Source organism: Arachis duranensis, chromosome 6 (assembly GCF_000817695.3).
Source record: "Arachis duranensis cultivar V14167 chromosome 6, aradu.V14167.gnm2.J7QH, whole genome shotgun sequence".
Taxonomy (NCBI): domain Eukaryota; kingdom Viridiplantae; phylum Streptophyta; class Magnoliopsida; order Fabales; family Fabaceae; genus Arachis; species Arachis duranensis.
Genome location: NC_029777.3, coordinates 99328623 through 99341120, shown reverse-complemented (window position 1 = coordinate 99341120; position 12498 = coordinate 99328623). Strand labels below are relative to the sequence as shown.

The 12498-nt window shown below is 37.4% G+C and overlaps 2 protein-coding genes across 2 annotated transcripts; both read left to right on the top strand.

The window, feature by feature from the left end:
- Window positions 1-3734: 3734 nt before the first annotated feature.
- LOC107494958 (probable inactive receptor kinase At2g26730) lies at window positions 3735-6321 on the top strand. The gene is made up of 2 exons (XM_016116001.3): window positions 3735-5031; window positions 5636-6321. The coding sequence occupies exons 1-2, from the start codon at window positions 3747-3749 to the stop codon at window positions 6208-6210; spliced, it is 1860 nt and encodes a 619-aa protein (XP_015971487.1). The 5' UTR covers window positions 3735-3746; the 3' UTR covers window positions 6211-6321.
- A 531-nt stretch (window positions 6322-6852) lies between these two features.
- LOC107495083 (RING-H2 finger protein ATL46) lies at window positions 6853-8869 on the top strand. Its single transcript, XM_016116153.3, has one exon. The coding sequence runs from the start codon at window positions 7286-7288 to the stop codon at window positions 8444-8446; it is 1161 nt and encodes a 386-aa protein (XP_015971639.1). The 5' UTR covers window positions 6853-7285; the 3' UTR covers window positions 8447-8869.
- The last annotated feature ends 3629 nt before the right edge of the window (window positions 8870-12498 follow it).

Here is a 12498-nt window from a genome sequence, read left to right as displayed (position 1 = left end):
AGACTTTTTATAAATGATACTTTTGTTATTGTATCTAGAATATTTTTCCATTTTACTTGTAAGTTGTAATTTGATTTTTGCATGTAATGTTTGTATGATTAGAGACTTAGATAATATTTGTGTTCCTGTCCAGTAATCTGAGTCAAGGTATAACTCCTTTTAGTGTCGAGGTATAACTCCTTCTTCCATGTGTATGAAATTTTCTGTCCTAAGAGCACAGACGCCAAGCTATATTTTAACCGTTGAGGAACACCGGAGGAGGTTGGGTCTTGTAACTCCAACACTCAAGTCAGAAAGAGTTTTTTAGTTTTCTTTGAAAGAGAAAATAAAAGGGAGAGTTCTTTGTGTACTTATCTTTCTATGTTTATTTGGTTCTGTTTATATAAGATTTGTATATGACTTGATTGTGGTATGTTCTCCTCATTCTGAGATATGAGGCATGGATACAGTCCGAGAATCTCGCAGAGAATTGTTTGGTGGCTTCTTTGAAAAGGTCTTTTTAGGGTTATCAGCAGGTAACCGTTCTCTTTTTTAAATTTGCTGCACGTGGCCGAGTTATAGCACACGCGACTGACTTATACGGATGGATCACGAACTGCTCTGTTTTGAATTTGCAAGTGGCCGAGCTATAGCTTACGTGGCCGACTTATACGGATGGATCAGACCTAATCTCTGAATTATAACTTGTATCCGTCGAGTTATAATGACCAGATCACAGCCCCCAAGCTTGACCTGTTTATTTTTAAGAGAAGTAGGTTGAGCTTTTATGTCAATGAGTTATAACTCGTCAGGATATAGAAGAGATGCGGTTGTGTTATAATTCGGAGATATGAGGATTAGCCCCCAAGATCAACCTGATAATCTTGAAAATAAAATTAGACAAGCTTGTCATTGGAAAAGGGTTGCTTATTCAATATATTTTTGAACGAGCTTATAAGTGATTGTTTGTTGGACTGATGCCGACTTATAGGTGATTGTTTGTTGGACTGACGCTGACTTATAGGTGTCGGTTTGCTTTGATTGATTCAAATTTATAATTATCAGTTTGTTTGAAGTGATTCCGACTTATAGGTGTCGATTTATTTGGATTGATTCCAACTTATAGGTGTTAGTTTGTTGCATTGATTCCGACTTATGGTTGTCGGTTTGTTAGATTGGTTCCGGCTTATAACTGTCGGTTTGTTTTTGTATGCCGACTTTAATATTAGTTTGCCATAATATGTGTAGAGCGTAAATAGTAGCCGAACTAAAGGCGTGAATAAAAATAAAGAATGATAAAGTTAAAAATAATATACTCTTTATTAAGGATTACCCTTTTAATATAGAAGGTATAGGATGAAAGTGCCTTAATAACTCCTCCAAGCAAAACCTGGTATAGAAAAAATCTTGTGAGTTGAAGAAGGAGAACATCTTCGAGTCATAATTCTTTGCCTAGAAGTGCTTTAAGGGTATAAGTTCCTTGCCGATCATTTTGTTGATTCAAAAAGGTCCTCCTGGTCGTCTTCTTTTGATTGAGATGGTTTTTTGATCCGCCGAGCTTGTCTAAATTCTTCTATTTCCATTTGTCTTGAGGCCTTTTCTCGAAATTCTGTCAATGTTTTCGGCTTTACAACTGCTATTGCTTCCTGGAATTTCCCTAGTCGAAGGCCACTCTTTATCACATGTAGTTGTACCTCTGGATTGAGGTTTGGAATTTCCATAGCCACTGTTGTAAAACGCGTCATGTAGTCCTTCAGACTCTCGTACTGTCCTTGCTTGATCGTACTGAGATAATCTGAATCTCGTACGTAGATTTTGGATGCAGTGAAATGGTTTATGAATAACTTGGCAAATTCGTCGAACTGGATATTGAACCTGCAAGTAAATTAGAAAACCATAATAAAGCAGCTCCATCTAAAAAAATTGAGAAAGATCAGCACAAGATGGGATCAGAGTCACTATTGAAAAACATCATAGATTCAAATTTTGTGACATGAACTTTAGGATCTCCGATCCCCTTGTATAGTGTTAAAGTCATTGGGAGTGTAAAATTTTTAGGCATTTTGAAATTCATTATTTCTTCAGAAAAAGGACCAATCCGTCGTTTTTCTGTCTTGGGAGGTGCTTCTTCTATCTTCACGTTCGAATCTGACTATTGTTCCTCATAGAGGTTGTTATTGACCTTCTTATTATTATTCTTTTCTTCGCCATTGTTCTGCATTGCTGCTAACAGTTCGGCCATTCATTGGTTTTTCGCCTGTAGAGCAGCATTGGCAGCCAAGAGTTCCGCATTGGTTAGGTTGGCTTGAGGAGTTACTGAATGATCTGTCATAGTTCGGCTTCTACAAAGAAAAGAAGATACAAGTCGAATCTAGTAGTGTTAGATCAAAACTAAAAAGTGAGGCGGGGCTCCACGGTGGGCGCCAAATGTTCCTGTCCAGTAATCTGAGCCGAGGTATAACTCCTTCTAGTGCCGAGGTATAACTCCTTCTTCCGTGTGTATGGAGTTTTCTGTCCTAAGAGTACAGACGCTGAGCTATACTTTAGTCGTCGAGGAACACCGGAGGAGGTTGGGACCTGCAAAGAGATTCCAACGCTCAAGTCAGAAAGGGGGGCTAAAAATATTTACACAATAAAATAATATTAAAATAAATTTTTGAGGGGGGCTAAATTGAAATTTACGTATAATTTACATATAAAAAATTAAAATTAGGGGGGGCCGTTGCCCCCCTTTGGCAGTATGTAGCTCCGCCCCTGGTACTTATCCTGCTATGTTTATTTGGTTCTGTTTATATAAGATTTGTATATGACTTGATTGTGGTATGTTCTCCTCATTCCGAGATACGAGGCATGGATACGGTCCGAGAATCTCGCAGAGAATCGTTTGGTGGCTTCTTTGAAAATGTCTTTTTAGGGTTATCAATAGGTCACCGTTCTCTTTTTTTAATTTGCTACACGTGGCCGAGTTATAGCACACGCAGCTGACTTCTACGGACGGATCATGAACTGCTCTGTTTTGAATTTGTAAGTGGCCGAGCTATAGCTTACGTGTCCGACTTATACGGATGGATCAATTTGTTAGATAAAAAAAAATTGATTTTTATTTATTTGATTAGTTTTTTAGATAATATTTATTTAATAGAAAATTTAGTTGATGATAATATTTATTAAAATTATAAAAATTTTACGTCAAGACATCTGAAATTATAATTTTTTAATATTTATTAAATTTAAAACTTATTTTTCTAAACACTATAATAGAACGAGCTGGTACGTTTACCATCCCTGGCTAGCTAGATATGAGTAGAGGAACGAGTAGAAGTGTAGAACGCTTCTCACTGAGATATAAGTTTGTTTATATATTATCTTATATATGATTAGCAATTTTAGCAATTAGCATAATAAACGTCAATATCGTTGTTAGTTGTTAGCATAAGCCATTGAGAAGATGAAGACGTTGCTTCCAACTGTTTCAGTTGCCGGCCTCTATTTGTCCAATAGTTTCGCTGAGCATCATGCCATTAACAATTTTCTTCTTTTTCTTAATATTATTATTTCACAATTATGAATGCTAATCACCAACAAAGAAACAAATGCTCATCGTAGTCTCAGTCAAATTGGACCTGTTCTCCATTCCGGCAAAAATCCATCAACATAGTAACTCCTTTTGAGTTCAAAATCAATCTTTCACTTCAAACCCCATCTTATTCAATACTTAGCAAAAGAGCTTATTCAAAATCAAACTTCATATTTTTCTTTGCATCAAAATGGAGAGAAATTCTTTCTGGGTATCCTTCATTGCATCCCTTTTCCTCCTAAGAATCGTTAATTGTGTTGATGATGAGGTCAAGAGCACAATGATACTCTTTCTTGCACAACTCTCTGGCAATGATAGTCATCAGAACTTCACTTTGAATTGGAAACTAGGCTCTGATCCCTGCATAGATCAATGGCAAGGTGTAGAGTGTGATACTAAAAACTCATCCATCAAGAATTTGCTTCTTGACAAGCTAAGCTTATCTGGAACTCTTGATGTTGCTATGCTTTGCAACTTGCATCCCCTGGCTGCATCTCTCACTTATCTTAGTCTCGACGGCAACGGCGTCCACGGAGGCATCCCGGAAGAGATTGGAAGCTGCAAACAACTCACTCAACTACACTTAAGCGGAAACCAATTTTCTGGAACCCTTCCTAGTTCACTTTCCAAGTTAAACAATTTAAAGAGTCTTGATATATCTAACAACAAAATTTCGGGACAGTTACATCCTGATTTGGCTAGAATCTCAACGCTGAATATGTTCCTAGCACAGAATAATCAGCTCAGTGGAGAAATTCCGCCGTTTAATTTCTCTAATTTCGACCGGTTCGATGTCTCCTTCAACAATTTCAGTGGAGTTATTCCAGATATACATGGACATTTCACCTCTGAAAGCTTCCTCGGTAACCCTCAACTCTGTGGTGATCCATTACCAAAGAGTTGCACCAGCTCGCCGGTGCCTGCTAGCAAAGATTCCGAAGAACGGAAGGAATCGCCGGGGCCTGCAGCCGCTGCCGGCGATAATTCTGATGAAGAACCAAAGAAATCATTAAAGGGCCCTTCAAAAGAGCAGATTCTTATGTATTCAGGCTATGCGGCGATTGGAGCTTTAGTGATCCTTTTAATTGTGTGGAAGCTGTGCAGAAGAAAAAAGAAAGAAAAGAGAATTGAAGCATTGAATGAGAAAGTTGTAACTCAAAGTAGTGCTCAAAAAGCTAGCCATGTTTCAAGTGAATACAGAGCAGGAGTAAGCCGATCGGACTTCTCATTAACTTCGGAGAGCAGCATGGTTTCGCAATCACTCGTGGTTCTTTCGAATTCGAGGACAACGGTGGTTGTGAAAAGGATCATCGATAGGTCTGTTCCCGGCCGTGATTTCAAGCAAAGAATGCAGATTTTGAGTCAAGTGAAGCATCCTTATGTGCTCTCACCTCTTGCTTTCTATTGCTCCAAGCAAGAGAAGCTTTTGGTCTATGAATATCAGCAAAATGGAAGTTTATTTAAGCTTCTACACGGTAACACCATATCCTCCTCTTTTTTACATATACTTGTTATGTTGTTTAATTTATAATCTTGGTTTATTCTCTGATTTAGTTATTAAATGTGAGAAAAATTGATGACTTATTAAAATTTTAAGCCATTGAAAATATCTAAATTTTGTTTTATTTAGTACTTAGTGTGATGTTTTTTTGTGACTACTTATTAATGTCATGTTTATAAATATGTTTAGAATAGAATATTAACTTGTACAATTAGAAAAATAATAAAAAATAATGAGTAAAAAACTTGTACATTTAAAAATATGAATTAAGATCTTTTAAAATGAAAAAATTGATAAAATGGTAAAGTGAAGAGTTAATCACTCTTAAATTAAGATAATAGAATACACATTTTGTGAAAATTACAAAATCAATAATGACTAACTCTATTTTATCACTTTACTAATTTATACACTCTAAAAGATTTAAATTTAAAAAATATACTCTAAAATTTAAAATCTGCATATCCAATATTCAGGTATTCACTAGTTTTTATATATTATTGTGCTTGGATAGAGCAATCATAAGTTATTAGTACTACAAAAAATCATGTATTTAAAAGCAAGAATTATGCATTCAGGTGCCCAAAAATCCTTTGACTGGAGCAGCAGGCTTGGAATTGCAGCTACGACCGCTGAGGCATTAGCTTTCATGCATCAAGAGCTTGGGCAACAAGGTATCTCACATGGCAACCTAAAATCATCCAACATTTTGCTAAACAAGAACATGGAGCCATGCATAAGTGAGTATGGTGTGATGGGTGGAGACGACGACCAACAACAACAACAACATAGTTCATCTTTTGTTAGTCCTTTCACTTCCATGTCATCATCAGATCACGCCGCCTTCAAGGCCGATGTCTATGGATTCGGCGTCATTCTGCTCGAACTACTCACCGGAAAGTTGGTAAAGAGCGAAGGGATGGAACTGACGGAGTGGGTTCAGTCTGTTGTGAGGGAAGAATGGACGGGTGAAGTGTTTGATAGGACTCTGATATCAGAGTATGCAAGTGAAGAAAGGATGGTGAATTTGCTTCAGGTCGCTATAAGGTGTGTTAATCGTTCCCCTGAGGCTAGGCCAAGTATCAACCAAGTTGCTCTAATCATTAACACTATAAAGGAGGAAGAAGAAAAGTCTTTGATTTATCAAGTGTGAGTGTGTGACCGTTGTCCCAGTTACAATTTTCTTGTGTGTGTAATCTCTTTATCATCCAATTTCTGTACATGTGAACAGTGAGAATCACGAATTAATTGGCCTGTACTAAAATTATTGCTTCTATGTACTAACAACTATTTTAATTTCAAAAGAAGTTAGTGAAATAAAAAAGTAAAAATTTAATTATTATTGAATTGAGCAATGTTAGGGCCAACAATTTTTGTGATTGTTAGCCATCAACTAACTATTAATAATGATTTAATGGTGTGAGATTAGTGTGAGATTTTATCAAATAGCTTACCTTATTCTGCTGGTTACATGTTGGCCAAAATTCAATAAAATTGCTGTCCTTAGACTTTTTTTTTAAAATAATTTGATTTACTTTGAATTATTTTGTGAAAAAGTTGGGACCGAAAGGATTAAATTCCTAAAACTCGGAAATGAAATTCGACATATCTCAACTCAATTGACAACTGGTGTAATGGTTTGACTTCTGAGTGCACATGATGAACTCTTCATTCAAAAATTCAGAAAAATTGTGCATTCACTCCCTCCACGCGCTGATGAGTCGAGTGGGTTGAAAACCCACGGTGTTTGTTTTGTCAGCCTTACCTCGCACTTTGGAAAATGTTACCACTTTCTCTATTTGGCGCTCTCTGCCTCTATCTACAAAACATGACAAAGACTGGAGAGAGAAATCTTTGAGGCGAGAGAGGGAATAAAAATAAAAACAAAAAAATCGTTCACACTCCACTTTCCTCTCCTCTGATGAGTCTCGCCTCTATTTAAGGCTTAAGCTAAGTCATACTGCCTTCCCCTTAGGGTTTATTCATGTACCTGAAATGAAAGGCCTCCACACAAACAAAAATTGAATCCAGAAAACGCCATGATCGGTGGTGTTCACATTTTATTGTGTTGAGTTCTTTCTTAAAAAAAAAAAAAATCATGATGCTGATTTGGTTTTTCTCCTCTTACTGCTTGCTCCATTCATAGAGCGTCTATACTCTACATACTCATCTGGAATCTGAGTCAGCTAACAGTGTTCAATTCTTTTGGGGCCAAATTAAATGTTGGGATGAGCGGGAGGATGAATAAGTGGTCCCATTTGAAGATGGCTTGGATTGAACACTCCCAGATCAACCGAAAAGACGGTTACATAACAAACCCACCTCCTCTTGTTTCAACATCCCCATATTCTGGAACTTTCCAGAAAGAACCTTCTGCTTCAACAACACCCTCACCTTCCACATCCGGCGCTAAAATCAGTCCAGCTGTGCTCTTCATCATAGTGATTCTAGCTGTTCTTTTCTTCATCTCCGGTCTCCTTCACCTTCTTGTTAGGTTTCTCGTTAAAAACCCTTCATCTTCCTCTGCATCTGCTCAACCTAATCGGCACCATGAAGGTTCTCTCTCTGACACTCTTCAGAGGCAGCTTCAGCAGCTTTTCCATCTCCATGACTCTGGTCTTGACCAGGCTTTCATCGATGCGCTTCCTGTTTTCCAGTACAAGGAGATCAAGGGGCCGAAGGAGCCTTTCGACTGCGCCGTTTGCCTCTGCGAGTTCTCCGACAAGGATAAGCTCCGGTTGCTCCCTGTGTGCAGCCATGCCTTCCACATCAGCTGTATAGACACATGGCTTCTTTCGAATTCGACTTGCCCACTCTGTAGAGGAACACTCTTCGCGCCGGGGTTTTCCATGGAGAATCCGGTGTTTGATTTCAATGATTTGAGGGAAGACGAGGGCTGCCAATTCCCCTGTAGTAACAATAACAATGGAGGGAAGATGGTTGCAGTTCAAGACATTGAAGAAGCTGCGGACAAGGGGGTTGTCCCTGTGAGGCTTGGTAAATTTAGGAGGGTTGATTTGGAGGCGGCCGAGCCGGAAGGTGGAGAGGCTAGTAGTAGTAATTTGGATGCAAGAAGATGTTTCTCAATGGGGTCTTACCAGTATGTACTTGGAAAATCGGATCTCCGGATAACCTTGAATTGTGATCATCGCCGGCAGGGTCGCGGCGATGATAATTCGGAGGAGGGATCAAGTGAGGTTGAGAGGGAAGGAAAGAACATTACTAGTGTTAGCAGAGGAGAGAGCTATTCTGTTTCCAAAATATGGTTGTGGTCAAAGAAGGGAAAATTTTCAGTTTCTTCAGATGCACACAACATTGGATTACCATCTTCTCTTGATTCAGATTTGCCTTGGATGAGAGAAATGGAAGGTACATCAGAAAAGGTATAAGATTATCCCCTTTCTTGCTAGAATTCATGTTAGTGTCCATTGAATAATTTGTTCATTCAAAATTTTGGTATGATCTAGAGTCTTGAAATTGTGGTGATTGATTGCAGTATATTGTGATGTGGTTACATGTATATGTCAGGATTAAGGGAAGAGGTAACTTGTAAGATATACATTTCTTTATTTGCTTGGGTTATTATGAAACTTGATGTGCTTAATCCATAGTTGTCTTAGAATTCAAATTCCTTTTTGACTTCTCCCATACCCAACAAATTTGTACAATTAAAGTTATTGAACATCATTACAGTTACTTAGTTAATTGAATTTGGTTGTGGAGCCTAGCCTGTTCCAATGCCGGCATTGTAATTATGGAGGTGGACCTTTTTATGATAAATTTTTACATGATTTATCATGTGTTAGTATTTACCATTGATTAAGAAGTGAAGCCAAACTAAAGGAATATGAACTATAAAATCATATAATTAACTCTGTGAATCAACGCATGATATAATTACCTGAGTAAGACGCGTTTGCTTTATTGGCTTTTAAGGTGCTGAATTTTGTTCACTCTTTTCTTTTTCTTTTTTTTTTTACATAGGAATAAACTCTCTTTCATAGAAAATTAGAAATAGTAAAAAATAGTCAAATGACATTTATAAATAAGAGAAAAAATATTAATTCTATAATTAAAAAAATAAATATTTTTAATGTTGAACTATGGAAGAAGTCACAATTTGATTACAAAGAATTTTAAAGGATAGAAACAAATATAAACCTGAGTCTTTTTTTTCTTTATCTTCTTTGATGTTATTGGATGTTGTTATCGACAAACAACAATGAGGGACTTTAGCAATAATTAAGGTTATTAACGTAAATTTTTTGTTTAAAATGTTAAAAGTTTAAATTTTGTATGCATTCGTTGTCTAAAAAAGTCAGAATTTTTTAATGTTTTTTTCTAACAAGTATCGTTTTTAAGAATACAATAGTATTAAGAAAAAGGACAAAAATAAGATTTTTGGTTTTTGAAAAATGCATTTATACTTATTTTATGTATACACTAAAATTTAATCAACAATTCAGTTATCCAAAATGCACCTTGAGAGGAAAAAAAGTTGTTCAATGATAATTTCATTTGAAAATTGAAAGGGTAAAATTGAAAGTGAAAATTGGACAACAACAATTCTCTGTATTATGGTCTATAGATTTATACTTTTTTGTTAATTATTTTAACAAGAAGTATAAATGTTTTTGTTTGGTTGAATATAAATGGTTTTACAAATAGTTTTTTGCGTGGGTAGATATAGACGGCAGTTTCATACTTAAATCAATGAAAGCTGTGGGCCTATGTGGCAGTTGGATTTCATATTCAATCCGTCTTGTGACTAGTTCTAATCCAAAATTTGGCTCTAGTTTTAGTGGTGTAGGGTCACTTTCATACAACTCCCATTTGGCCATTTTGAATTTAAGGATTAAGGTTTATTTTATCAAATGTCAATGATGGTTTTCAACTACCAGAGTGCTAACAATAGGTAGTTCAAAGAAAAAAACAAAAGTATACAGGATTAGAACTTGTAAGATTGCTATTGTCGTTTTTTTCTTCATATGCATCTTTTATAACTAATTCAATTACAAACAAACGCAACATTAGGCTTGTCCTTGATTTGATAATCATTAATGCCAGGCAATGTTCAATGTTGTCAACCGTACATTTGATTGTTTGAAACATCAAAATTATCATTGTCTTTAGAAAACCCAAGTATCAGGTTGATTTAATTTGCGTTAAATTTTAATGTTGGTTCATGTTAAATTCTATTTATTAAGTAGGATTCAAAAACTAGAATAGTTAAATTTTCATAGGATTTGTTAAATGTAATAGTTTTGTATGTTTAACTCCCACAAGATTTAATATTTATAAATTAGATTTTGTTTGTTCATTCTAAACATCGACTTTGTGATAATGCAACGGTTGTCTTGTGAGATAATTGTGAAATTAAATATTAAATATTGAGTATATACTCATTTTGGTCCTCAAAGAATTTCAGACTGGACACTTTAGTCTCCAACTAAAATTAATTACTCGATTAGTCCCTAACAATTAATTCCGTCAGTCACTTAGGTCCTTTACTCCGTTCGAAAATGGTCCCTGACAATTCTAATAGGGGACAAAATGGTCTCTGATATCCTCTGTTCGAAAATGACACTGTTCTCTCCCAATTTTTATCATATCTCGCATAACACTAGCAGTCTAACACTGTAACTTCAAACTACACCATGAACACTCTATAAATTTAATGTTTACAAGAAAAAAATTCTCAACTTGTTCTCAACCAATTGAGTAATTAATTTTAGTTAAAGACTAAAGTGTCCAGTCTAAAATTCTTTGAAAACCAAAATGAGTATATACTTTTAAATATTTAAATGGAACTTTTAAAGAAATGTATCATAAAGTGAAAGGTATGATGGCGAAAAGAGTAGGGGCCAAAATGAAGAAAAAGCCTTTAAAAGGAGAAGGGAGAAATGTAAAGTAGGCTGATGTGGAACAAAAGCATGCTAAATTGAAAGATTATGGGATTTTTTTTTTTATTGGTGAATATTTCTGTTCATACCCTGGCCCAATATAAAGGCCCAGGTCCAACTAAAAGGCCTAATCTAAAGGATTAGAGCCTAGTTAAGTACCGGCCTTCACATAAGAAGTCGGTATCAACCACGACTTGGTCAGAAGAGGTCGGATGCGAGATTAGCTGGCAGATAAACACTCATTCAAATGAGTAACCGCCCCTAAAATCTCTCTAACCGTCTCATAAAGCCATATCTTAACCTCCCCAAGATAATAGGGACGGTTACCACCCTAAAGATATGGCACTACACCAACGGTGGTTATTGGCTCGCCTCTATAAATACCCTGACACCCCTTCAGGTATGAAAAAGCCCAATACTCTCTAGACCTGCTTACACCCTTGCTAACTTAGGCATCGGAGTATCTTTGCAGGTACCACCCCCCATTCACACGCGAGCACAAGTCGGACGGAACCTCCCGAGCTGCGTGCCTACCCGGAGTTCTCATCCATCGCACACTTGGGCCGCCAAACGCCATCCGTTACACTAATCTCCGGTTACCTACCGTAACATTGGCGCCGTTGCCGGGGACCCAAGAGATCATCCATCTATGGCGGATAGATCCCACGAAGAAGGCCATGTGGAAACAGATTCTGAGCAAGAGAATCTGGACGTGGGCAATGACAACGAAGACAACGACCAACACAGAGAGGGTACCTCCGGAGTAAAGAATCCAAAGGTAAATTCCTCAGATGGGCGTGAATCAGAAAAGGACGGACCATCCCACATAGCTGAACTAATGGGATTGGTCCATAGCCGCCTGGAGCAATTGGAACAAGAGCGGGAGAAGCAAAGGGAAACCGAAAGGTACCTTAAAGAGGAGATGGAACGGCGAAAAGAGTTAGAAAGAAAACTCTTGCAGCTAGAATCCTCCCTCAAGAACTCCCGCGATGAAGGAGAAGACCAACTCCCGGGCGGAGAAGATCCTTTCAGCGAGGATATAATGAGGGCAAAAGTTCCAAGGAACTTCAAAAGCCCTGATATGGACCTCTATGATGGAACCACGGATCCGAAGCATCATCTAAGTAACTTTAAAAGTCGGATGTATCTGGCCGATGCCTCCGACGCTACGAGATGCAAGGCTTTCCCGACCACTTTATCGAAAGCAGCGATGAAGTGGTTCGATAGCCTCCCCCCGAGATCCATCACTAGTTTTGAAGACCTCTCGAGGAAATTCTTGATGAGGTTCTCAATCCAAAAAGACAAGGTAAAACATGCACCGAGCCTCCAGGGAATAAAACAGGAGGTCGGAGAGTCTTTACGAGCCTATATGGAAAGGTTCAACAAGGCATGTTTAGAGATCCAAGACCTGCCCACAGAGGCAGTAATAATGGGGTTAGTCAACGGACTTAGAGAATGCCCCTTCTCACAGTCCATATCTAAAAGACACCCCGTTTCTCTAAGTGATGTACAAGAAAGGGCCGAGAAGTACATCAACA

Coding starts and splice junctions, on each gene's coding strand:
- LOC107494958 (XM_016116001.3), top strand. CDS start 3,747: ATGGAGAGAAATTCTTTCTGGGTATCCTTCATTGCATCCCTTTTCCTC. Junction 5,032..5,635: donor TTTATTTAAGCTTCTACACG/GTAACACCATAT, acceptor TTATGCATTCAG/GTGCCCAAAAATCCTTTGAC.
- LOC107495083 (XM_016116153.3), top strand. CDS start 7,286: ATGAGCGGGAGGATGAATAAGTGGTCCCATTTGAAGATGGCTTGGATT.